Source organism: Ovis aries, chromosome 17, assembly GCF_016772045.2.
Source record: "Ovis aries strain OAR_USU_Benz2616 breed Rambouillet chromosome 17, ARS-UI_Ramb_v3.0, whole genome shotgun sequence".
NCBI classification, from domain to species: domain Eukaryota; kingdom Metazoa; phylum Chordata; class Mammalia; order Artiodactyla; family Bovidae; genus Ovis; species Ovis aries.
Window position 1 is genome coordinate 539,875 of NC_056070.1, and position 27,930 is coordinate 567,804.

At 39.9% G+C, this 27,930-nt stretch overlaps 1 protein-coding gene across 6 annotated transcripts in view; it reads left to right on the forward strand.

The window, feature by feature from the left end:
• Positions 1-3,035: 3,035 nt before the first annotated feature.
• KLHL2 (kelch like family member 2) overlaps positions 3,036-27,930 on the forward strand; it is a 163,169-nt gene continuing 138,274 nt past the window's right edge. For 4 of the 6 annotated variants that reach the window (XM_060400599.1, XM_060400600.1, XM_060400601.1 and 1 more), the window contains exons 1-2: positions 3,036-3,281; positions 16,067-16,192. In XM_060400599.1, coding sequence (XP_060256582.1) covers positions 3,256-3,281; positions 16,067-16,192 — 152 coding nt within the window. In that variant the 5' untranslated portion in view covers positions 3,036-3,255. Of the gene's footprint in view, positions 3,282-16,066; positions 16,193-27,930 lie in introns of those variants that run through there. The other 2 variants (XM_060400602.1, XM_060400603.1) reach the window with 1 other exon arrangement.

Sequence of the window (27,930 nt, forward strand, 5' to 3'; positions counted from 1 at the left end):
GCTGTATATTGTCACCCTGCTTATTTAACTTATATGCAGAGTATGTCATGTGAAATGCTGGCTGGCTGAAGCACAAGCTGGAATCAAGATTGCCGGGAGAAATATCAATAACTTCAGATGTGCAGATGACACCACCCTTATGGTAGAGAGTGAAGAGGAACTAAAAAGCCTCTTGATGAAAGTGAAAGAGGAAAGTGAAAAAGCTGGCTTAAAACTCAATATTCAGAAAATTAAGATCATGTCATTTGGTCCCATTACTTCATGGCAAACAGATGGGGAAACAATGGAAACAGTGACAGACATTATTTTCTTGGGGTCCAAAATCACTGCAGATGGTGACTGCAGCCTTGAAATTAGATGATGCTTGCTCTTTGAAAGAAAAGCTATGACAAACCTAGACAGCGTATTTAATAGCAGAGACATTACTTTGCTGACATAGGTTCGTATAGTCAAGGCTATGGTTTTTCCAGTAGTCATGTATGGATGTGAGAGTTGGACCGTAAAGAAAGCTGAATAATGAAAAACTGATGCTTTTGAACTGTGGTGTTGGAAAAGACTCTTGAGAGTCCCTTGGACTGCAAGGAGATCCAACCAGTCCATCCTAAATCAGTCCTGAATATTCATTGGAACGACTGGTGCTAAAGCTGAAGCTCCAGTGATTTGGCCGCCTGATGTGAAGAACTGACTCCTTAGAAAAGACCATGATGCTGGGAAAGACTGAAGGTCGGAGAGAAGGGGACGACAGAGGATGAGATGGTTGGATGGCATCACCAACTCAATGGACGTGAGTTTGAGCAAGCTCCGGGAATTGGTGACGGACAGGGAAGCCTGGCGTGCTGCAATACATGGGCTCCCAAAGAGTCAGATAGGACTGAGCAACTGAACTGAACTGAATGATAGCAATGAAGATTTATGAAATGATTCCATTATACACAGTGCCATATACTTATAATAGATTTTAATTCTTACAATGACCTTATAAAGCAGGAAGTTTTTTTTGTTGTCGTTTTAATTTTTTTTACTTTACAGTATTGTATTGATTTTGCCATACATCAACATGAATCCGCCACGGGTGTACATGTGTCCCCAATCCTGAACCCCTCTCCCACCTCCCTCCCCATACCATCTCTCTGGGTCATCCCAGTGCACCAGCCCCAAGTATCCTGTATTGAACCTAGACTGGCCATTTGTTTCTTATAGTATACATGTTTCAATGCCATTCTCCCAAATAATCCCACCCTCTCTCTCTCCCACAGAGTCCAAAAGACTGTTCTATACATCTGTGTCTCTTTTGCTGTCTCGCATACAGGGTTACCGTTACCATCTTTCTAAATTCCATATATATGCGTTAGTATACTGTACTGGTGTTTTTCTTTCTGGCTTAGTTCACTCCAGATATCTAAATGTCTACACCTATCCACACATGGATACTTAACGGACACCTCAGATTTAACTATGTTTAAATCAGAACTGACAAATACTCCCCTCTCCACATAAAATCTGTTTCTTCTTTATTTTCTCAATCTCAGTAAATGTCTATTCCACTCTCCTAAGAGCCCAGAACAAAACTTGAGATCATCTTTCACTCTGGTCTCTTATACTCATGTTTAATCTATCAGTAATTCTGATCTGCTTTATATTTTCCGAAAAAACAGAATCTATAAACTTCTATCACTTTGATCATCCCAGCAGGCAATTTTTTGTTTGCTTTCTTGGATCTGTGGCTCATATAGCAACAGAAGAATCAGCTTACACATAAATGACTAACCCTGTGCACTTATCACTCAGTAACAAAAATTAACATTTTTGCCATCTTCTTTCTTCCATTCCCTACCCTCCCTTTTTTGGTGGAGGATTTTAAAACAAATCCCAGCAAAGTCATCCTTTTAGTGATCAGATCACCTTGCTCACAGCATTTGTTTTTCTTTTCAATAAAAGCTGAAATCTTTTCAAAGGCCTACCAGGGGGACTACACGCGGGACACCATCTCCTTCCACTGTCTCCTGTCCTGACTGCTCAGATGCCAGAGAGGTCCTTAAACCTTAGTATCCTCTGGAAGGCTTGTCACAGCACAGGCTGCTGGGCTTCATTCTCAGAACTTCTGATTCAGATCTGAAATAGGCCTCGAGAATTTGCCTTTCTAACAAGTTCCCAGATCCTACCACTGCCCAGCGGCATACTTGGGGGACCATCAGCTGCACTGTACTCTTTCATTTCTTCAAGGTCCAGGAGTCTTTGCACTGCTCTCCCCTCTGCCCTGAGCACTCTGATTTACTCAAGATTCGCTTTCTTCCATCTCTTCTATATGACATATTTTGAGAGGCCTTTCCCTAGTGGCTCAGAAGGTAAAGCGTCTGCCTGCAATGCAGGAGACCTGGGTTCGATCCCTGGGTCAGGAATGATCCCCTGGAGAAGGAAATGGCAACCCACGCCAGTACTCTTGCCTGGAAAATCCCATGGACACAGAAGCTTGGTAGACTACAGTCCATGGGATCACAAAGAGTCGGACACGACTGAGCGACTTCAATCCTTGACCACCATTTAGCTTCCGGTCTCACCTGACTATTCGGTATTTTCATGGCAGGCAGGTACGCGGGCAAGGATACCTAATTTTTCTCTGCATCCCATTACAGTGCTGTAGATCTCTCCCAGTAAGTGCAACGAGGGGATCACAGCCTGAGAAGTGAGGCTCCAGTTCCTGCTTGGGACTCTGGACAGGCGAGCCATTTCTTCTTGCCTCAGTTTCACTATCTGTAAAGGAAGGATCGGCTACGCCCACTCCTCCCGCCTACCTGGCGGTAAACTGCGAGAGGACAAAACAAAGGCGCCTGTGGAGTGGAGCAGTCAGGGAACGCCAAACGCCGGGACCACGCGCTTTCCGGCCGGACCCCGCCCTCACGTCTCCCGCTCAAGGGTTCGGGCAGGAGAACCCACCCTGGGAGCCCACTCGGCAGCGGCAGGAAGAGGCGGGGCGGGGTCTTGAGGGCGCGTCACACCCGGAAGTGCCCTCCTGCCGCTCCGCCCCCAGCATCGCCGGCAGGCGGAGAGCGCCCGTGAAGTGCGGCTGCAGAGCTGGGCCGGCAAGCGGGGCCGCTTCTGGAGCGGGTGCCGGTGCAGGCGCGGGTGCGGGGCGGCGGTGGGCTGGCGCCCGGGCGGATGGGACGCGGCGCGACGGGCGGGCGGGGCAGGCGTCCGCAGCTGGAATGGTGCTGGCGGCGGCGGGCGCCGTAGAGCTGAAGCCCGAGAGGAGCCGCCATGGAGACGCCGCCGCGGCCTCCCGCGTGAGTGAGCGGACGGGCAGCGGGCGGGGCCGTAGCGGCCGGGCCGGGCGGCAGGCGGAACCCAGCTGACCCGCGGGCGGGGCGTCGCCGCGCGGGGCTGTAGGGAGGGTCCTCTGCTGGCTAGCTGGAGCCCAGGGAGGGCCGAGCATCGGCGGGATGGAGACACAGGATGCGCGCGAGGCCGTCGGAAAAGGAAGCTGCAAAGTACAGACACCGGTGCCGAGAGGAATTCCTCTCAGCTTGCCTGTTTCTCCGAATTCCTAGCAAAATTCTGTCCGAGGAGCTTGCCACATTGCTCGGAAAAAGCTGAACCGTGGCTGTACAGGTCATGTGACCTCTTTTACCTGGCACAGCAGAAAATCGTGTCCAGAAATCACAGCATCTTCTGTTTCTCTGGCACCTTGGGCGAATTAGTAGCGTACGACCTGCCAGGCACAGGTGTCTTTTCCTTGGTACCCAAGTACATTCAAGACCTGCAACAAAATTGCTTCCAAAATAAGCTGAACAGTTACTTGGGAGACATTGAAGAAACTGCATTATTCAATACAAGATTTTTCTTTAGCATTTTGTTAAAAGTGGACTATTAATCCGCAGGAATTTTGAACATTTCAAGTTTGATTTACTTTCTTTAGTTTAATCTTTATAAAGGGACAAGAGCCCTTTGAATCTGAGGTTTCAAACCGCCAGCAAATTTCTTCTGAGGAACCATGTATCTTTTTATGACCGCTTATTCTTGGAGCTTTATCACTTTTCATTTAGATTTGGCCAGCTTCACTTCAGGGCAGTTGTACAACAGCAACCTTTTATAGCTATTTGGCAGAATGCCAGCTAAATTTGTTTTGGGCTGAAAGTTTGTTTGATGTTGAGTCCTTTTAGGAGAGCTAATAGAATTCTGAAACTACAGTTTCTAAAAATGCCTTACAGAATTTTTAGCTTGAGTAGAACCAGGTCATGGGGATTAAGGAGTACCTGAGACTCTTGAATTCCTGGACTGGTAGGAACAAGAGCTCAGTTGCTTGATGATGGTTGTGGCTTTGAGGACTTTGTGATATGTTCATGTTGTTCAGCAGGTTTGGGAACACTCCTGAACCTCTAGGAAACATGATGATGGTTGTTAGCATCAACAATGTGAGCATAGCGTCAGCACATGGGTTGTGCTCAGGCTCAGGGGCATAAAAGGAATTGCTACCTGACTGTAGACAACACATGGTATAAAGGATATCTTAGGTAGGGTATTATTTGCCATAAACCTGCCCTGTTTATATCAGTTCCCTGCAGACCCTGTTTTGCTTTGGCAGCAAAGTGAACTAAAGGAAAGAAAAAGGGTACCTTAGAATGCAGATGAGAAAAAGCTTTGGGAAAGCAGGCTCTGAAGGGAGGAAAAGAACATTACACGTCATTTAAATATAAGTAATGAAAAATGAAATAAATGTGTGCATGCAAATACTGATAAACTGAATCTAATACAGATCAACTAAGCAGAATTTTGGGTGTCCAGCATAGTTCTTTGCTATTAAGGCTTCATCAGTAGAGCTGCAACAATGAGAGGCTGAGATGTAATGGAAAACCAGGGGTGAAACAAAGTTAAAACCAAAAAACTCCTTTCAGTCATTAGTGGCTTAAGTTGGTATACTTTTATTTCTGTTCATTTAATGATAAATAGAAATAGGTTTTATTTTCATTTGGTCTATCTAGGAATACTATAATTCCAGAACTGGAGTGTTTTTTACCTTTCTGTACATCAAAAATAGTTTTTCTTCCCACTCCTTGGCCTCTTTGCCTCCGCTCCCAATAACTTTGTTTTTTCCTTCGACACTGACTCATGGCTGCTGGATTTGAGAAATGACAGTTCTTAGGGAAGGAACTTTGCTGGGCCTCGCTGTGCTAGAACTGGGCTAGGAGGCCAGTGTCGGTTATTGAGAGGGCTCAGCTTTTCATAAGGTTAGATTTTTAGCCTGAGCTTAAATGCAAAGAAAGTTGGTTGATGGGGACCTACGTGCTTTGAATGATGTGGTTGGAAGCGGGGACTCACATCCTCTTTGTATGAATGTCTTTTTATTTGTGCAAATATTTGTTTCTCCAAATATTTGAAATGCCTGTCTCTACCTGGTACTGAGTATTATACTTTTGCTTGTGAGTTTTTTTAGCAACCGGTTTTGCATCATTTTCAAATCCCACCTTGCTCCTTCTCAGTCTGTTACGTCTGGGAAGGTTGGAGGCGACTGTGTCCAGGTCTCTGGTTCCTTTAGATGGGCTTGTTGAGATTAGGGTTTTTTTCCCTTCTCCTCTTTCTACTCCTTGCCTTCAAGCTCTTCTCATCCTTTTTGATTCTCATGTTGATTGTCATGGACTTTATATCTCTATTTGTTGTTTTCTGCATCCTTGAGTATATGTATCTTTTAGATTCTGTTATATTTTTGGGTCTGGGCAATATTAAAACCATGGGATATTTGCCTCTGATTGAACCTGAAAAGTGTTCAACTGAAATTTATATAGGTTAGCAAATGAGTCGTCTTAAGCAGTACTGAGATGTGTGAAAGGAAGTGTAAGCTGATCACCCCTGACCTCATGAGTGTTTTATACATTTCTAGCCTTTATAGTTATTTTTGTGAAGATTTTTATAATTACTGAAGACTATGAGTATAGCACAGAATGCATCCCTTTGAACTGAAAAGTTTTCTTGGCCTTCCTTTCTCTACTGACCCTCTTTCACAAGTTGGCTTTTTCCCTACAGGCTTTGGTTTTTTGCTTGTTCTTAATGAAGCTAAGTAAACATGCCTCAGATATACAACTGTACCTTTTTTCAGTTGATTCCACATCACTGAGAGCTCTTGAACATTAGAGATGTTCAGCATAGGCAGACTAACATCTTGTTGACTGTATTATGAGGGATTTGGGAAGCCAGAAAATTAGTTGAATTAGAGCAGAGGTTCTCATATTTTTGGACTTCACTGACTGAAATTTCTCAGATCCTAAAAGCAGATGATGTAAAAGTGCTGCATTCAATATGCCAGCAAATTTGGAAAACGCAGCAGTGGCCACAGGACTGGAAAAAGTCAGTTTTCATTCCAGTCCTCAAAGAAAGGCAATGTCAAAGAATGCTCAACTACTGCACAATTGCACTTGTCTCACACGCTAGTAAAGTAATGCTCAAAATTCTCTAAGCCAGGTTTCTATAGTACGTGAACCATGAACTTCCAGTTGTTCAAGCTGGATTTAGAAAAGGCAGAGGAACCAGACATCAAATTGCCAACATCAGTTGGATCATTGAAAAACAAGAGAGTTCCAGAAAAACATCTACTACTGCTATTGACTATGCCAAAGCCTTTGTGTGGATCACAACAGACTGTGGAACATTCTTTAAGAGATGGGAATACCGGACCACCTTACCTACCTCCTGAGAAATCTTTATACAGGTCAGGAAGCAACAGTTAGAACTGGACATGGAACAACAGACTGATTCCAAATTGGGAAAGGAGTATGTCAAGGCTGTATATTGTCACCCTGCTTATTTAACTTATATGCAGAGTACATCATGAGAAATACTGCACTGGATGAAGCAAAAGCCGGAATCAAGATTGCTGGGAGAAATATCAATAACCTCACATATGCAGATGACACCACCTCTGTGGCAGAGAGTGAAGAAGAACAAAGAGGCTCTTGATGAAAGTGAAGAAGGAGAGTGAAAAAATTGGCTTAAAACTCAACATTCAGAAAACTAAGATCGTGGCATCTGATCCCATCGCTTCACATCATGGCAAATAGATGGGAAGCAGTGACAGAGTTTAATTTTGGGGGCTCAAATGTCACTGCAGATGGTTACTGCAGCCATAAAATGCTCCTTGGAAGAAAAGTTATGACCAACCTAGACAGCATATTAAAACGCATAGATGTTACTTTGCCAATAAAGGTCCATCAATCAAAGCTATTGTTTTTCCAGTAGTAATGTATGTATGTGACAGTTGGACTATAAAGAAAGATGATGCTTTTGAACTGGGGTGTTGGAGAAGACTCTTGAGAGTCCCTTGGACTGCAAGGAGATCTAACCAGTCCATCCTAAAGGAAATCGGTCCTGAATATTCACTGGAAGGACTGATGCTGAAGCTGAAACTCCAGTACTTTGGCCACCTGATGTGAAGACCTGGCTAGTTGAAAAAGACCCTGATGCTGGGAAACATTGAGAGTGGGAGGAGAAGGGATCGACAGAGGATGAGATGGTTGGATGGCATCACCAGCTCAATGGACATGAGTTTGAGTAAACTCCGGGAGTTGGTGATAGACAGGGAGGTCTGGTGTGCTGCAGTCCATGGGGTCATAAAGAAAGAGTCAGACATGACCGAGCAACTGAACTGACTGAGAAATTAAAAAAAAAAAATTGGAGTCTGACATAGAATTGCTAAGTTTTTTGGTTTGTCAAGTTAAAAAAAAAGTTACAATTATCAACTATCATCTTTTTGTAAAAGAAAGGACATTTTAGCACCTCTCCCCAAAGATAAAGGAGGGAGGACATAATCTCAGACTAAAGGATACCTCTTAAATTGAATACATGTAGTTTTATGACGCTTCCCTGGTGGCTCAGCGGTAAAGAATCCACCTGCCAATGGAGGTTTGATCCTTGGGTCGGGAAGACCCTCTGGAGAAGGAAATGTCAACCTCCTCCAGCATTCTTGCCTGGGAAATCCCACGGGCAGAGGAGCCTGGTGGGCTACCATCCATTGGGTTGCAAAGTCAAACATGACTTAGCGGCTAAACTACAACAACTTGAGGGAGGTTTGTTTGTTTGTTTGTTTGTTTTTCATATTTATTGGATGCCTTTGGTGACCAAGCACCCAGTAAATATTCCCAAAGAAATATCTCAGAAAACAAAAGTCTTTTTCCTCATGGTTGAAACTGACAGTAAACAAATATATGATACAGTTACTCCAGAGGGGGTGTCTGAGTACTTTGTGTTATATGCTTTTCTCTCTCACATTGCAGGCTGTGGACATTTGCTACAGTATTGTTTTGACCACTGATCCTGTCTTAAAAAACAGGCCCTTGCTCCCTCTGACACTGCTTTTTCTTGGTTTCCTGCTCTTGTTTTTAGGTTGTTAAATGAGATTTACTTAATTTTATTACTTTATTTCATTTAATCTTGTCAGTAGCCTACCTTATTAAGTGTGGAAGTGAAGTGGAAGTGAAAGGTGCTCGGTCGTGGCCAACTCTTTGCGACCCCATGGACTATACAGCCCATGGAATTCTACAGGATAGAGTACTGGAGTGGGTAGCCTTTCCCTTCTCCAGGGGATCTTCCCAATCCAGGGGATGAACCCAGGTCTCCCACATTGCAGGAGGATTTTTTACTAAGTAGATCTCGTTACTTTTCAGGGGTTAAATTACATTCCTAAGCTTATCAAATAGAGGAGAGACTGTGACTCTTAATTTCTCTCTCATCACTTTTTTGGCTTACAAGGCTTCTGTTCATTGGCAGTAACTGTTTCTCACAGATACAGACCTTGGCCAGTTCTTCTTTTCAATCAACTGTTTATCACTAAGTTGTGGCTCTTTCTGTGTCTTAAGCCTGATCTATAGATCTGTGCCTCAGTTTTGAATTTTGAGCTTCTTCCTGTACACTTACGCTTAGCGCATACATCAGATTCAGCACATCTGAAACTGAGTTTTCATAATCTTTTTCTCAAATTGACTTCCCTTTATAACATCTCCACTTACTCAATGGAATAATCATTCTTTTGGTCCTGGATACCCAAAGCCTTGAAACGGTCTTTGATTTCTCTTTCTTTAATTATCCTCCACATTTTATCACCTCCCAGGAACTGAACATTATTGGTTTCAAGTGTCCATTCTGATTGCTTATACTCTGATGATACTCAGGGTTTCATCCCTTGATACCTGGATTATCTCTCATCTCCTTTGAGTTCACCTACTGTTTTGACTGCCTAACATCTAGAGTCAAGTCAAAGACTTTACAAAACCAGGTATTGTAAAGACTTGAGGTATTGTAAAGACTGAGGCCAGGAAGTCTCAGCCCTCCAACATTTTGGCTTATCTTATATATTCAAAATCATTTTGTGCCTTAACCTCCTAGAGTAAACTCTGCCTTATCATAGGCCAGAAGTTTGCAGCATTTTCCTTAGAAAAGCAACTTAGAAATCCTCTAAGTTGGGTGAACTCTGGTAGTTGGTGATGGACAGGGAGGCCTGGCATGCTGTGATTCATGGGGTCCCAAAGAGTCGGACACGACTGAGCGACTGAACTGAACTGAATCTTGTGCTTGTGTACTGACATCGTGCTGTTCCCTGGTGGTTTCTGAAGTGCCTCCTGGAGAAGGCATCTGTGTTTGGCATCTTTTGTATTCCTCACTCTGCCTAGTATAGGGCATTAGTGGGTGTCTAGGCAGTGCTTCCCTACTCGATTTATTAACACTGGTGGTGTGGTTTGGAGTATTGTCAGTAAGTTTTAATTTACTGTTACAATTAAGAATGAGGAAGGCCAAGAAAATTCTTAAAAATATATCTCATGCTTAGTTTAGCTTCTAACCCCAACATTTTTTGTAACTATGTGTTTATTTTCACATAGTATTTAGTGTTTATAAGGCTCCCTGAGGCTTGTAGGTGAGGTATTACTATCTTCGACTTCCATATGATGTTTATTAGACAGATTTGTAGAATATCAAAACCTTATTTTTTAAGTACACAGTCTAAAGCCCAGAGAGGCTAAATGACTAATCCAAGGTCACTTGGTTAGTATCTGGCACAGGCCAGGACTGTGGTTCATGTTTTCTAGCTGATGTTGCGCCTCTTCTAGTGCCTTTTCAGTCAAATGTTGGAAAATGTAGCCCAGTCAACTGAATTGCCAAGTCATATTGCTGCCCTCTTACCAACCAAATGATGGTAATGGGAAAAATTGCAAAAGATAGGTCAGAAATATGAGTGATTAAAGACATGGAAATATTTGAAATGGATCATCAAACTCCTCCCAATTTTAGTATCTCACATATATCCCACTCTGACAGTAACTTTGTTAGTTGTTTTTAATACATTATTTAAAGTAAGACTGATCTTGCAGAAGGCAGGGGGTTTTACCCTGGTCACTTTTCTGATAGTAGTCACTGTCAGGGACAGAAAGTGCTTGCTTGTTCTTTTGTTTGTCATGTAGGTAACAGAAAGTGGGAGAGGGAGCAAGGTTGAACTGACTGAAGCAGAGCACTTTACAGCTCTTATTGTCGTTTGATCTGAGAGCTTCCTTCACCTCTCCACCTAAGAGTCCGATTCACATCCTGTGGGTGTTCTGCACACCATATCCTGGGGGAGTACAGGGCAGTATGTAAGCCTCCATTCTGTCCTCCAGGAAGGTCAGCACTTTGCTTTAAGTGGTAAGCCGTTTTAGTAAAATTGGGCATTGTCAACTTTTCTGGACTTTCTCTTTCTCGGTCTGGGAAATTGGAAACATAACTTAGCAATGTATCTACTATGCTAATGTATTCAGTGCCTTTGTTATGATACCTGTAAGGTGTTCTGTGACTGCATGGGAGGTGTTTTTTAATCACATGATGCTTTATAATCAGTTCTAAAGGTCTCCGTCCTGAAGGTCTATCTCGAGTTCTTAGATGTCTGTAGGGCAGATGTTAACATTATTTGGTAATGTGAGGATATGTTCATAGATTACGGATAGTCTGCTGAGTGTGTACCTAATAAAAGTTTAAATTCTAAGCACTTGAAGGAAATTTGCAGAGTATGTTTTTTTGCCTGTACCTAATTGCGAAAACTGAAAGCACAACTCTACCACAAACCAAAATGTTTCCGGAGGAGAAAGCCTTCTTCCACTTTCACAGCCTCTAAGTAACATGGTGGTTATTTGGGTGAGGTGAAGGATGTGAGGGTATTTTGTTGGGAAACTATAGGTGGCATAACATATGTTAAAATGAGAGTTATGGTTGCGTCTCTACTTCTCATATGCTGGACTTGTCATGGGAGCAGTGTTCTTATGGTAATCAGCTTCTGAATGCAAGTGTACTTAGAAGACAGAGAAAATAGAAGAGCTATAAAGTAACGGACAAACTTCATAGCAGTACAGCATGGATGGTGACTTTGAAAACAACAGCTTCTGATGTGAACTTGGCAGAAATTTGTGAGTAATGGTGGGTGACATTGCAGGCAGGGGAATCTTGCAGCTTTTGAGGCGAACAGGCAAAGAAAAGAGCAAAGATAGTGGCCACCTAGGAGCTGAGTGTTTGTCTTGAATGTGAAAATGTTTGGTCCACTGGTAAATTTTTCAGCTGCATCACTCACGTGACTTACAGCATTATTTCCACCAAAAAAACCTTGAAAGCGTAAACAACCACTGTTTCCTAATGTGTTTGTTCTCAATCTGAGATGATTGACCTGTGGTGGGAGGTAAGTGGGTGGTGGCGCATATTACATCACTCCCCCCCACTTTTTTTTAATTATACACAGCTGCCTTTCACCTCTATTCCTGGAGATGCTGTCATTCTGGTATACTTAGACCTGTAAAAGGGACTTGCCTGAATCTTCACAGGAAGAAGGATGATTATGTGTAGTTTAGAAAAATTGCTTGGGTCATGTAGTCCTTCTGTCCCCTCCATCCTCCATTGGAAAATGCTGCTGCTGCCACTAAGTTGCTTCAGTCATGTCTGATTCTGTGCGACCCTATGGACAAGAGCCCACCAGGCTCATCTGTCCATGGGATTTTCCAGGCAAAAATAGTGGAGTGGGTTGCCATTTCCTTCTCCCTGGAAAGTGCTATTCCAGAACAAATAAAATGCATCCAAGGAAACTATGCTATTTCACAGATTTCCTCAAAATTTTTACAGTAGACTTAAACCTTTGCTTGATTGTGGAATCCTGATTGTTTGAAGGAGACAACCCATATAAAAGTCTTTGTTGGCCTCCTCTCTGAGAATCAGTTATTGGCAGTAGTATGTTTTTAAGCAGAGTTAGAAAGGTGGTCTGAAAAAAAAGAAAGAAAGAAAGGTGGTCTGAGAAGCCAAGCTTGCCTACAACTGGGAGTTTGTAGAAGAGTTAGTCGTGGAAGGAAGGCTTCAGGATTGTCTGTTAGAAGTGTTCTGGGATCCAAACCCTTGAGAACTCAACAGTTGTAGAGTATGTATTGTAACAACAGGCTGCTGGGTAATTTTAACACTGGTTATGGGATGTAGATTTGGGGGAAAGTCTTAAAAGTGAAAGAACTTTGGAAAAGTATCTCCTTTAGATACTTTAAAGGTTTTCATAGTGAGGAGCTTTTCTGGAAAAGGTTAGCACTTTGCTTCTCAAGGGAAGCAGGGAGAGGTGTAACTGCACTTCTGTGTGTGTGTGCTCAGTTGTGTCCGATTCTTTGTGATCCCATTGACTTTATTTTTTGGGGCTCCAAAATCACTGCAGATGGTGACTTCAGCCATGAAAGACGGTTACTCCTTGGGAGAAAAGTTATGACCAACCTAGATAGCATATTCAAAAGCAGAGACATTACTTTGCCAACAAAGGTCCGTCTAGTCAAGGCTATGGTTTTTCCTGTGGTCATGTATGGATGTGAGAGTTGGACTGTGAAGAAAGCTGAGCGCCGAAGAATTGATGCTTTTAAAATTGTGGTGTTGGAGAAGACTCTTGAGAGTCCCTTGGACTGCAAGGAGATCCAACCAGTCCATTCTGAAGGAGATCAGCCCTGGGATTTCTTTGGAAGGAATGATGCTAAAGCTGAAACTCCAGTACTTTGGCCACCTCATGTGAAGAGTTGACTCATTGGGAAAGACTCTGATGCTGGGAGGGATTGGGGGCAGGAGGAGAAGGGGACGACAGAGGATGAGATGGCTGGATGGCATCACTGACTCGATGGACGTGAGTTTGAGTGAACTCCGGGAGTTGGTGATGGACAGGGAGGCCTGGCGTGCTGCGATTCATGAGGTGGCAAAGAGTCGGATACGACTGGGCGACTGAACTGAACTGACTGTAGCCTGCCAGGCTCCTCTGTCGATGGAAATTTTCCAGGCAAGAATACTGGAGTAGGTTGCTATTTCCTACTTCAACTGCACTTATAATGTAACTTAAAAGGTAAACCTTTCCCTCCTATTTGACTGCTTCCTAGTGGGTGTTCCTCTTCTATATTTGTAGTTTTAGACATGTTGTGTTGTTTTCTGTTACTCAGTTCTGCTTCTGAACCAGAGACCATGTGACACAAAATCGAATAGGAATTAGAAAATTGTGGACAGTTTAGTGTCAGAAATGTAGACCTCTGGCAGGGTTCTGCATTTGAAAGAGACTTCCAATGCAGACAACACTTAAAGGAAGCAGTGTTATTCCTTATTTATTCCTTTAAGCTTTTGAACAGAATCTTTTCTTTGCAGAGTTTCTGGAGTACATTAGAAAAGCAAGAGCTAAAAATAGCTTTAAGAAAGCAGCAATATAGACATTGGTTGTTGAATGGTATCTGTCTTAAAGTGAATTCTTAAATGCAGTAAGTTTTAATTCCAGTTTCTTAGCACATGTAAATACTAATGACTCAATGATATTCTTTATAGGGCAGAGTTGCTTTTGTTTCCATTGTGAGCATTGAAAGGCCTTATGTGATAGTTTTGCCAGTCCTCAATATTGTATTTTCCCTCTGTTGTAAGCTTAAGTAATTAAATTTGAAGCATATATAAATATCGTCAACTTGCTACATATGTGGGTATTCAGTGTTACATGGTAAGAAAGTTTGTGTAGGTTGGATGTATCTACATTATTTTCCCTTTTCCTACTGTTTTCTTAATAAAGTAGTGGTAGAAATGGCATTATGAGAATATGTCTCATACTATTAGGAGTGTCCCCACTTTCCTCTGTCAGATCTAGATATTCTTTCTCTCTTGGCTTCTAGCCTTACTAGCTCTTTCTCTTAGGCCAGATATAATTCGTCCTTCTGTGTGTTGACGCACATACATGAGACCTCAGAGTAGATACACACACACACACACATATACGAGGCCTTGGAGTAGACACACAATCGGCGCTCCATTCTCCAGCCCTGCTCTCACATCCTGGAACATGTGAGGTGCATAGTGGCCTTTTTGCTCTAGTTATTTCTTCCATCTTGGCCATTTCCCACCTCCTGGTCCTTGTTCTAATCTCAGTTCTCAATTCAGCCTGCCCTGATCACCCTGTTTAATACTATAAGTTCCATCACGCCCATATTCCTGACTCTCTTTACCCGACACATTTTCTTTTTTCCATAGTTCTTATTTTCTAGCATGCTGTTCACTGGTCTGTTGTGTATATCATTACCAACACCCCCCCCCCCCGCCCCCAACTACAAATTCCATGAAGACAGGAATTTTTGTTTTGTTTTTTGAAATGTTCCTAGGGCCTAGTGCCTAAAATAGTGCTTGGTACATAATGCCAAAAATTAGATGCTGAAATAATAATATTTAAAGAATGGATTATCGTTAGGAAAGGAAGTGGCATGAAGAGAAATGGTGAAATACTAATGATGTTTGCCTTTTGTTCTGTGTGTGATGTATATACAAGAATGCATTTTGGGGGGCTTAATTTAGTATCCTAATATTTTTATTTAATAGCTTTATTAAGGTATAATTTGCATACCATAAAATTCAGCCATTATAATTGTCAGTAAATTTCTAGAACTGTGCAACCATCTCAAAAAGTTCCTTGTGTCTACCCATATGTGGTTAACCCTTCCCACAATGACATCCTGATTTGATTTGTTAATTTTTTGGTTCCCAGATCTTGAAATAATAATTTACACAGCCATACTAATAGCTTTGTACTCTTAACAAATTCCATATAACTATGGAATTAACTATCCCCTGCGTAATGCAGGAAATGGTATCTAACATTAGTGAAAAGAATGGACTTGAGAGTCAAACTGGCCACACTGTTATCCAGCTCTACCATTTATCAAGTTGCCCAGATTATTTTCTGCCTCAGTCTCTTTATGTTTTTTGGTGATAGTAATTAGCGTACAGAGTTATGAGGATTTAAGAAACAATGAAAAAATATATAGTACAGAGGCTGCCCATACGTTAATACTCAGTAAAGAATTAAAGTAGGTCTGAAATATATGTTGTAAATAACCTTGCAATAGAGAACAAAGTTCAGTTCAGATTCTAAGCTTCTGAAGTATGTACAAAATATGAACCAGTTCCTGTCTTGGTTTGTAAATAGGCCTACTGCAGAATGTAAAAAGCAGGTTAATTTCCAACAGGGAAGATCCTTTCTCAGCATTTCTTTTGAAGGTATCTGGAGAAGGCAATGGCACCCCACTCCAGTACTCTTGCCTGGAAAATCCCATGGACAGAGGAGCCTGGTAGGCTGCAGTCCATGAGGTCGCTAAGAGTCAGACATGACTGAGCGACTTCACTTTCACTTTTCACTTTCATGCATTGGAGAAGAAAATGGCAACCCACTCCAGTGTTCTTGCCTAGAAAATCTCAAGGATGGGGGAGCCTGGTGGGCTGCCGTCTATGGGATCACACAGAGTCGGACACGACTGAAGCGACTTAGCTTAGCTGAACCATTTTACTGAATTTTCTGTGCTCATCTTTGAGAGAGTTTTGACACCAGGGAGGTAATTACGTACTTTTTTTGTTAAAATCACAGTGACCATCAGAAAGTGTTCTGAATTGTCGTTTAGTCCTATGTTGGAATATACTGTGAGACTTCCTCTAAGTAAGTGGGGAAGAGATGTGTTCATTGTATCTCTTGTAACCTGATAGGTCTGAACTAAACTGTCTTTAATAAGATCTTTTTCTCTGTTTTGTTATTTTCTCTTATGTACAGATGCACAAATCAGGGTCATCAGAAGCCTCTCGATTCAAAAGATGATAATACTGAAAAACACTGCCCGGTGACAGTGAATCCTTGGCATATGAAGAAAGCTTTTAAAGTCATGAATGAACTAAGAAGGTACTATTACTTTAACATATTTTTATTTTTCAGATGTGTATAGGGGTACCCAGGTGGTGTTAGTAGTAAAGAACCTGACTGCCATTGCAGGAGACTTAAGAGATGTGGGTTCAGTTCCTGGGTCAGGAAGATCCCCTGAATAAGGAAATGGCAGCCCACTCCAGTATTCTCGTCTGGAGAATCCCATGGACAGATGAGCCTGGCAGTCTGCAGCTCATAGGATTGCACAGAATCAGACTGACTGAAGCGACTTAGCATATTGCACATGGTGAATATATTCCCTGTCCCTCATTATTGCTTTGTTTGCTACAGAGAACATTTAAAGCTTTTTCTGCAAGTTTTTAAAGGAAGGAAAAGAGCAAGTAATTTATCAGAAGTGTGAATGGTATAAGGCTGCTCTGTCCAATATGGTAGCCACTAGTCATATTTGGCTAGTCTGAGATGCTCTGTAAATGGAAAATACATAATGGATTTTCAAGACTTATTACCAAAAAAATGTTAAATATAAGTTTTTAAAATATTACATTTAGAAATGATTTTTATTATTCTATAATATTGGATATTTTGGGTTAAATAGAATTCTATCTACTTAATTCTATTAAATTAATTTCAGTTGTTTATTTTTAAATGGGATTACTAGAAAATTCTGACTTGTATTACATTTCTGTTGGACTGGCTAGTCTAGGGTTTCTAACTAATCATTGCAAAGCATATGAAAAGAAAACTTTAATTAAAAATTTTAAATTGAATGGTTAATTTATAATATGTTATTAGTTTCAGGTGTACAACATAGAGACTCAACAGTTTATAGTTTATACTCCATTTAAAGTCTGCAGAGTAATAACTATATTTCCCTGTGCTGTACAATATGTAGGCTAGCCATTTTATACATACTAGTTTGTATTTCTCATCCCCTACCTCAGTCCCTTCTCTCCCCTCCTTTTCCCCACTGGTAACCACCAGTTTGTTCTCTATACCTGAGTCTGTTTTTGTTTTGCTATGTTCACTAGTTTGTTTTCTTTTTTAGATTCCACATATAAGTTCAGTTCAGTTCAGTTGCCCAGTCGTGTCCAGCTCTTTGCGACCCCATGAATTGCAGCACGCCAGGCCTCCCTGTCCATTACCAACTCCAGAGTTCACTCAGACTCACGTCCATCGAGTCGGTGATGCCATCCAGCCATCTCATCCTCTGTCATCCCCTTCTCCTCCTGTCCCCAATCCCTCCCAGCATCAGAGTCTTTTTCCAACCATGTAGAATATTTTTCTTTGTCTGACTTACTTCCCTTAGCTTATATAATACCCTCTAGGTCCATCCATGTTTTTGTCAATGGCAGAATCTCATTGTTTTGTATGACTGAGTAGTATTCCATTGTGGGGTCTTCCCTGGCGGCTCAGTAGTAAAGATTCGCCTGCAATGCAAAAGACATGGTTTGATCCCTGGGTTGGGAAGATCCCTGGAGGAGGAAATGGCAACCCTCTCCAGGATTCTTGCTGGGAAAATCCCATGGACGGAGGAGCCTGGTGGGCTACAAAGAGGGTTGCAAAGAGTTGAACGTGACTGAGCACAGACATATATATCACCACCATCCAGTATTCCATTGTATAGATAAAACACATCTTCTTTATTCATTCAACTGTTACGGACACTTTATTTGCTTCTGTGTCTTGGTTATTATGAGTAATACTGCTGTGAACATTCAAATGCATGCATTTTCAAATTAGTGTTTTCATTTTCTTCAGATGTGTACCCAGGAGTGGACTTGCTGGTAGTTCTATTTTCAAGTTTTTGAGAAACTTCCGTATTGTTTTCTATAGTGACTGTATTAAGTTATATTCCTACCAACAGTGTAGGAATGTTTCCTTTTTTCCACATCTTTGCCAACAATTGTTATTTGTGGACTTTTTGGTGGTAACTATTTTTACAGATGTGAAATGATATCTCATTGTGGTTTTGCTTTGCTTTTCTATGAAAATTACAGATGTTTAGCATCTTTTCATGTGTCTTTTGACCATCTGTATATTGTCTTTGGAAAATGTCTACTCAGACTTTCTGCTCATTTTTCAATCAGGTTTTTGATATTGTATGAGCTGTTTATGTATTTATGTAAATGATAGCAGCTTATCATTTGCAAATATGTTCTCCCATTCAGTAGGTTGTCTTATCATTATGTCAATGATTTCTTTTGCTGTGCAGAAGTTTTTAAGTAAAATTAGATCCCATTTGTTTATTTTTGCTTTTGTTTCCTTTCCTTAGAAAACAGATCCAAAAAATATTTTTACAATTTGTGTCAGAGCCTATGTTTTTTCCTAGGAGTTTTATGGTTTGAGGTCTCTATTTTTTAGTTTATTTCTGTGTGAAGTGTGAGAAACTGTTCTAATCTCATTCTCTTACATGTTAACTGTTCAATTTTCCCAGCACCACTTGTGGAAAAGACTGGTTTTTATACTTTGTGTATTCCTCCCTCCTTTGTTGTAGATTGACCACAGATGCACAACTTTATTTCTGGACTCTTTATTCTGTTCCATTGATCTATGTGTCTGATTTTGTACCAGTACCATGCTGTTTTGATGATGATAGGCTTTTAGTCAGGGAGTGTGACACTTCCCGTTTTGTTCTTTTTTTTTTCCTCAAGAGTGCTTTGGCTGTGCAGGGTCTTTTGTGGTTCCATGTAAATTTTAGGATTATATGCTCTAGTTCTATGAAAAACGTCATGAGTATTTTGATAGGGATTGAATTAAACTTATAGATTGCTTTTGATGATGTGAACATTTTAATAATATTAATTCTTCAAAACTTATGTACATGGGATATCTTTTATTTCTTTGTATCATCTATTTCTTTTTGTTTTGTCAGTATTTTATAATTTTCAGAGTATAACCTTTTCACCTCCTTAGTTAAGTTTATTCTTAGGCATTTTGTATTTTTGGTGTGATTTTATTTAATTAGTTTATTTTTACCTTTAAAAATAAAGATAATTGCTTTACAATCTTGAGGTGGTTGTGGTACATCAACAAGATTTAGTCATATATATATATATATATATATATACACACACACACACATATATATATATACATATATATTCACATACACACACACACATATATATGTGTACCCTCCCTCTTGAGCCTCTCTCAAACCTTCAGTCCAGCCTTCTAGATTGTCATAGAGCACCAACCAGGCTGGGCTGTCTCTTTAATACAGCAGCTTCCCACTAGTTGTCTATTTTATGCGTACTACTGTATATATGTCAGTGCTGCTTTGCCAATTTGCCCTCTCTCCTCCCACTGTGTCCACCAGTCTGTTCTCTATATCTGCATCTCCTTTTCTTCTCTGTAAATAGGTTCTTCATCAGTACTGTTTTTCTAGATTCCATATATATGTGTTGATATATGATATTTTTGTTTTTTTCTTTCTGATGTAATTCACTCTGTATAACAGGCTCTAGGTTCATCCATCTCACTATGGCTGACTCAAATTTGTTTTTTTTATGGCTGAATACTGTTCCATTAAATATATGTACTGTGTCTTATCTAGGTTGCTTCCATGTCTTGGCTACTGTAGATAGTGCTGCAGTGAACATTGGGGCACATGTGTCTTTTTGAATTATGATTTTCTGAGGGTATATGCCCAGTAGTGGTATTGATGGGTCATATGGTAGTTTTATTCCTAGGTTTACAGGAATCTTCATATTGCTCTCCATAGTGGCTGTGTCGATTTGCATTCCCACCAACAGTTCAAGAGACTTCCGTTTTCTCCACATCCTCTGCAGCATTTATTGTTTCTAGTTTTTTTTGATGATGGTCATTCAGATTGGTATAAGGTAATGTAACCTCATTGTAGTTTTTGATTTGCATTTTTCCAATAATGAGTGATGTTGAGCATCTTTTCAAGTGTTTATTGGCCATATATATGTCTTCTTTGTGAGATGGCTGGATGGCATCACTGACTCGATGGATGCGAGTCTGAGTGAACTCCGGGAGTTGGTGATGGACAGGGAGGCCTGGAGTGCTGGGATTCATGGGCTCGCAAAGAGTCGGACACGACTGAGCGACTGAACTCAACTGAACTGACTGATGTCTTCTTTGGAGAAATGTCTGTTTAGGCCTTCTGCCCACTTTTTGATTGGGCTGTTTGTTTTTCTGATAATGAGCTATATGAGCTGCTTATATATTTTAGAGATTAATCTTTTGTCAGTTGCTTCATTTGTAATTATTCTCTCCCATTCTGAGGGTTAATTTTAATCTTTTTTATTGTTTCCTTGGCTGTGCAAAAGCTTTTAAGTTTAATTAGGTCCCATTTGTTTATTTTTGTTTTTATTTCCATTACCCTAGGAGGTGGGTCAAAGAAGATATTGCTATAATTTATGTCAAAGCATGCACTGCCTATGTTTTCCTCTAAGAACTGTATAGTTTTTGACCTTACATTTAAGTCTTTAATCCATTTTGAGTTTATTTTTGTATATGGTATTAGGAAGTGTTCTAATTTTATATGTAGCTGTTCAGTTTTCTCAGTGCCACTTATTGAAGAAACTTTTAATTCATTGTTGTATTAATGCCATTTTTATCAAAGATTAGGTGCCTATAGGTGTGTAGCTTTATCTCTGGGCTTACTATCTTGTTCCATTAGTTTGTATTTCTGTTTTTGTGCTAGTACCATACTGTCTTCATGGCTGTATCTTTGTAGTATAGGCTGAAGTCAGGAAGCTTGATTCCTCCAGCTCCATTTTTCTTTGGCAAGATTGCTCTGGCAATTTGGGGTCTTCTGTGTTCCATGTAAGTTGTGAAGTTTTTTGCTTTAGTTCTGTGAAAAATACCATTGGCATTTTCATAGACATTGCAGTGAATCTGGATTGCTTTAAGAAGTACAGTCATTTTCATAATATTGATTCTTCCAATCCAACAACATGATATATCTCTCCATCTGTTTGTATTATCTTTGATTTATTTCATCAGTGTCTTACAGTTTTCTGTATACAGATCTTTTGTCTCTTTAGGTAGGTTTATTCCTAGATAGTTTACTCTTTTGTTGCAGTGGTGAATGGAATTGTTTCCTTAATTTCTCTTTCTGATTTTTCATTGTTAGTGTACAGAAATGCAAGGGATTTCTCTGTATTAGTTTTATATCCTGAGACTTTACTGTATTCATTGATTAGCTCTGGTAGTTTTCTGTTTGCAAACCTGGGGTTTTTCTATGTATAGTGTCATGTCACATGCAAACAATGAGATTTTTACTTCTTTTCCAATACAGATTCCCTTTATTTCTTTTTCCTCTCTGATTGCTGTGTCTAGGACTTTTCAAAACTATATTGAATAACACTGGTGAGAGTGGGCACCGTTGTCTTGTTCCTAATCTTAGAGGAAATGCTTTCAGTTTTTCACCAGTGAGAATAATGTTTTTGTGGATTTGCTTTATATGGTCTTTATTATATTGAGGTAGGTTCCTTCTGTGCCAAGTTTCTGAAGATTTTTTTTTTAATCATAAATGCTGGTTGAATTTTGTCAAAAGCTTTTTCGACATGTATTGAGATGATCATGTGTTTTTTATCTTTCGGTTTGTTCATATGGTGTATCACATTGATTGATTTGTGTATATTGACAAATCCTTGGATGCATGGGATAAACTCCACTTGATCATGTTGTATGATCCTTTTAACATGTTGTTGGATTCTGTTTGGAGGAATTTTGTTGAGGGTTTTTGCACCTATGTTCATCAGTGATGCTAGCCTATGATATTTTTATGGTATCTTTGTCTGGTTTTGGTCATCAGGATGATGGTGGCCTCATAGAATGAGTTTGGGAGTTTTCCTTCCTCTGTTATTTTCTGGGACAGTTTGAGCACGGTACATGTTAGTTGTTTTCTAAATATTTGATGGACTTCACCTGTGAAGCCGTCTGGCCCTGGGCTTTTGTTTGTTGGAAGATTTTTGATCATAGATTCAATTTCAGTGCTTGTGATTCATCTTTTCATATTTTCTATTTCTTCCTGATTCAGTCTGGAGAAGGAAATGGCAACCCACTCCATTATTCTTGGCCTGGAGAATCCCATGGAAAGAGGAACCTGGCAGGCTACTGTCCATGGGGTTGCAAGAGTCGTACAAGACTTAGCTGCTAAACCACCACTACCACCTGATTCAGTCTTGGAGGAATATACTTTTCTGATAATATGTCCATTTCTTCCATGTTGTCCATTTTATTGCTTGTAGTAGTCTCTTATGAGCTTTTGTATTTCTGTGTTGTCTGTTGTAACTTCTTTTTAATTTTTAATTTTATTGATTTGAGTCTTCTCCCTTTTTATTTTAATGAGTCTGGATAATAGATTGTCAGTTTTGTTTATTTTCTGAAAGAATCACATTTTAGTTTTAGTGACCTTTGGTATTGTCTCTTTCGTTTCTTTTTCATTTATTTCTGCTCTGATGTTTATGATTTTTCCCCTTCTATTAAAAGGGAGTTTTTTATTTTTCTTGTTCCTGTAGGTGCGAGGCTAGGTGGTCTATTTGACATTTCTCTTGTTTCTTGAAGTAGGCCTATATTGCTGTGAACGTCCCTCTCAGCACTGCCTTGATTCACGTGTTTTCAGTTGTTACAGTTTCACGGTCATTTGTTTCCAGGTACTCTTTGATTTCCTCTGATGTCTTCAGTGATCTCTTGGTTATTCAGAAGTGTATTGTTTAGCCTCCATGTGTTTGTGTTTTACAGTTTATTTACTCTAGCTGATATTTAACCCTATAGCATTGTAGTCAGAAAAAATGCTGGATATAATTTCAGTTTTTTAAAATTTAGCCAGACTTGATTTGTGATCCAAGATGTAATCTGTTCTGGAGAATGCTCCATGTGCACTTGAGAATAAAGTGAATTCTATTATTCTCAGATGAAATTCTTGTAGATGTCAATTCAGTCTAACTGGTCCAATGTGTCATTTAATGTTTGTGTTCCCTTATTGATTTCCTGTCTGGATAATCTCCATTGGTGTTAGTGGGGCATTAAAGTCCCCTAGTATTACTGTGTTACTGTCTTACTTCCCCTTTTATAGTTGTTAGCATTTGCCTTAATGCATTGTGGTGCTCCTATTTCTTCTTTGCTTGATTGCTTGATGATTATGTAGTGTCCTTCCTTGTCTCTTGTAATGATCTTTGTTTACCTATTTTATTTGATGCACGTATTGATGCTGCATTGTCTTTTGTTTTCCTTTTGCATGGAATCTTTTCAGTCCCTCACTTTCAGTCTGTATGTGACCCCACCAGCTCTGAAGTGGGTCTCTTGTAGACAGCATATAGTTCTTGTTTCTGTTTCCATTCAGCCAGTCTGTCATTTGGTTGGAACATTTAATCTGTTTAAATTTAAGGTAATGATATATATGATCCTTTTACCTTTCACTATTGTTTTGGGTTGGTTTTCGTATTTTTTTTTCTTGTGTTTCCTCTCTAGAGAAGTTCCTTTAGCATTTGCTTTAAAGCTGGTGTGGTGGTGCTGAATTTTCTTAACTTCTGGTTATCTGTAAAACTTCTGATTTGTTCATCTAATCTTCATGAGATCATCGTTGGGTACAGTAATCTTGGCTGTAGATTTTTTTTTCCCTCATCACTTTAAGTATATCCTATCACTCCATTTTGGCCTGCAGAGTTTGGTTGAAATATCTGCTGTCTCTTTTTTTTTTTTTTTTAATTTTAAAATCTTTAATTCTTACATGCATTCATGGGGATATCCTTATATGTTATTTATTGCTTTTACTTTTCTGCTTTAATATTTTTTCTTTGTGTTTAGTTTTTGTGAGTTTGATTAATATATATCTTGGCGTGTTTCTCTTTGGGTTTATCCTGTATGGGACTCTGAGCTTCTTGGACTTGGGTGGCTATTTTCCTTTCCCATGTTAGGGAACTTTTAGACTATTATCTCCTCAGATATATTTTTTCATTCTCTTTCTTTTCCTCTTCTTCTGGTATCCCTCTAGTTCACATGTTGGTGCATGTAATGTTGTCCTAGAGGTTTCTGAGACTGTCCTCCTTTCTTTTCATTTGGTTTTCTTTATTCTGCTATGCTTCAGTTATTTACACTATTCTGTCTCCCAGATCACTTACTCATTCATTCACTTATTCATTCTTCTTCCTCACTTATTCTGCTTTTGTGAAAGTTGCCTGGTTGAGTGAACTAGTTCCTATGTTCTAGTGCTTTGAGCTGGATACTGTCTCTCTGAAGGGCAGTGCTGTTTCCATTGTTGTGTTTTGGGGTATCTGTGGGCTTGGTATGTCTGTGGGAAGCCTATCTGCTAATGGGCAGGGTTGTGTTCCTGTTTTGGTAATGATTTGATGTGAGGCACCTGGCTTTGGAGCTTGCTGGCTGTTGGGTGGGCCATGGTCTTAGTGTTGAGATGGAAACCTTTGGGAGAGCTCTTGCCAATTAATATTCCACAGGGTTGGGAGTTCTCTCGTGGTCCAACATCCTGGATTTGGGTCTCTCACTTTCGACATCCAGACCCAACGCCTTACTGTAGCACCAAGACTCTGCAAGCTGCACAGCACAGAAGAGAAGAAGAAAGGGACTTAAAAAGAGAAAAAAAAGAAGAAAAAAAGAAAAGGAAGTCAAAATCATACAAGGAACAGACAAACAAAACCCTGTGAGAAATGGTCAAAGAAATAGCTAAATAAACTCACACACTCATAAACACACACTCACAAGGAGAACAGGGGAGAGAGAGAAAAAAAAGAATGGAAACAGGAACCAAAAAATGAAAGAGAACAGTTAAGTCAATAAATCCATAAGTGAAAACAAATACTTAGAATTAGACTAGCGAAAATACCAAACCAAAAACATGGGTAAAAATGCAATATCATGAGAGTACTGTAAAAATAGAAACAAAATGATTTTAAAATAGACACATTTAAAAGAGGAATAAGTAAAACCAAAATTAAAGGAATAATGAAAAAGAAGTAACAATGGAACAGTGTAAAGAAGAAAAATTAATTATGTATACAGAGAGAGAGTGGTAGTAAGAAAAATGTCCTCCATTGTCTTCTTCACACAGTGAGTTCCCTCCAATCTGCCGGCTCAGGAAGTCTCCAGTGTTTCTAGGAAGTTCTCTGGACCTGCTGTAGGTGCTGTGGGGTCACCTCAGACTCAGATCTGGTCTTATGGCAGCTTGTAGTTGCTTCCAAAGTCTGCAGTTGGCCCCAAAGTCCACAGGCTCAAACTAATCGTGGGGATTTAATCTGCTGTACCTGTGGCTTCAGGAAGGAATTCCTTTCCTCTTAGATCACACAGCCCCTGGTGCTCAGCTTTGATTTTGGACCCGCCTCTGCTTGTAGGCTGCCCTCCTCTGTTTCCTGCACATATGAGAAGGGCTGAAAGTTGCTACTTACTAGGGTTCAGTTGTTTACTTGGGCTGAGGAGATGGAGGGGTGCAAGACACACATTTGGGGTTTGTGGGGTGTGCCTGCTGTCGCTGATTCCTGAGGGAATTTGCCAGTCTGAGGCAGGTCATGCGCTCCCTCAGGGCAATTGGCCCTGTGTCGTGGGTCCCTTGGCAGAGCATATCTGCATAGGCTCCCAGGAATGTGTGGATAATGACCTGTGCCTGCTCATAGCTTGGCGGTTTGGGACTGCAGTGGTGTCTTTTCCATTGGCCCTGGTACTCTTGGTGGTGGCCAGGTGGCCTGCATTCCTCCTCTGGATTACAAATTGAAGTCATGGCTAGTCCTGCCTCTGGTGCTCGTTCCCTTCTTTCGTGGCAGCTAGTCAACATATGTTAACATCTTAATGCCCAGTACTTCAGAATGTGTTTGTTTAGAAACAGATATTGGGGTAGGAAGGACCAGTCATTCAGTATAACTGGTGTCCTTATTAAATGGAGACTGGTGTGATTTTAAATGAGTTTATTTTCTTACTTTCTCTGTCTGATAGTTCATTATTAGTGTATAGAAAAGCAGTAGAGATATCTTCTTTCCTGCAACTTGACTGAATTCATTTATTAGTTCTAATGTTTTATTGGTATTGAGATGTTAGGTTTTTCTATGTATAGTATCATGTCACCTGCAAGTAGTAACAGTTTTACCTCTTTCCTTCCAATTTAGAGTCTTTTTATTTCTCTTTATTTTCTAATTTCTGTGACTAGGATTTACAGTACTATGTTAAATAGAAGTAGCAAGAGTGAACATTCTTGTCACTAATTTTAGAGAAGTTTTCAGCTTTAATCATTGGCTAAAGATTTATCATTAATGGCCTTAATTATGTTGAGATATGTTTTTTTACCCACTTTGCTGAGTTTATTTTTTATATTGAATGGATGTTGCATTTTGTCAAATACATTTTTTTTGCATCTATTGAGGTGATCATGTAAATTTTATCCTTCCTTTTGTTAATGTAGTATATCGCATTGACTTATGGATATTAAACCATCCTTGCATCCCTGGAATAAATTCCACTTAATCATGGTGTGTGATCCTATTTTTATTGTTGAATTTGATTTGCTAATACTTTGTGAGGATATTTTGCATCTATATTCATCAGAGATATTAGCTTATAATTTTCTTTTTTTGTAGTGTCTTTTTCTGGTTTTGTTATCAGGGTAATGGTGTCCTCATAGATTCAATTTGGGAGTGTTCCATTCTTTCCACTTTTTTGGAATAATTTGAGAAGGATAGGTGTTAGCTTTTTCTTCTTGCTATATTTGGTAGAATTCTTCTGTGAAGCCATCATGTCTTGAATTTTTTTTTTTGCTGAAATTCTTTTTTTTTTTTTTTTTTTTTTTACAGATTCAGTTTCACTGTTGATATTGTCTGATTTTTCTTAATTCAGTCTTTGAAGGTTGTATGTTTCTAGAAATTTGTCCATTCTACTGGGTTATCTAATTTGTTAGTATATAACTACTTTTAGTATTCTGTTAAGATCTTCTGGTATCTCTGTGTTATGGATTGTTATTTCTCCTCTTTAATTTTTTATTTGGATTCTCTCTTGGTAGTGAGCCTGGCTGGAAGTTTATCAATTTTATTTTCCTTTAACCAAAAAAAAACAAAAAACAAAAAAACCCAAAACCAGCTTTTGGTTTCATTGGTTTGTGTGTGTGTGTGTGTGTGTTTGTCTCTGTTTTACTCAATATTTTCTCTGATCTTTACTATTTCTTTCCTTATGACTTTTGGCTTTGTAATTCTTTTTTTAATTCCTTTATGTGTAGATCAGGTTGTTTTTTTGAGTAAGGCCTGTATCACTATAAACTTCTTAAAACTGCTTTTACTGCCTTCTATAGATTTTGGGCCTGGCATGCTGCGAATCGTGGGGTCTCAAAGAGTCGGACACGACTGAGCAACTGAACTGAACTGATAGATTTTGGGGAGTTGTGTTGTGTTGGTTTCTGCCAAACATCAACATGAATCAGCCATAGATTTACCCATGTCCCCTCCCACTTGAATATACCTCCTACCTCCTTCCCCATGTATTTGATTTCTTGTGTCTCACTATTCTGGTCAGAAAAATTGCTTGGTTGGGTTTGTATCTTGTCAGTTTTAAGACTTGTTTTGTGGCCTAGCATGTGATCTATCCTAGAGAACATTCTGAAAGCACTAAGAAGAATGTGCAATTTGGTGTTTTGGATGGGATGTCTTTCAGATACCGATTACGTCCAATGTGGTATTTGAGACTGCTGTTCCCTTATTGATTTTTTGGTCTGGATGATCTGTCCACTGATGTCAATCGGGTGTTACTGTATATTATCATATCTCCCTTTGTGTCTGTTAATATTTGCTTTA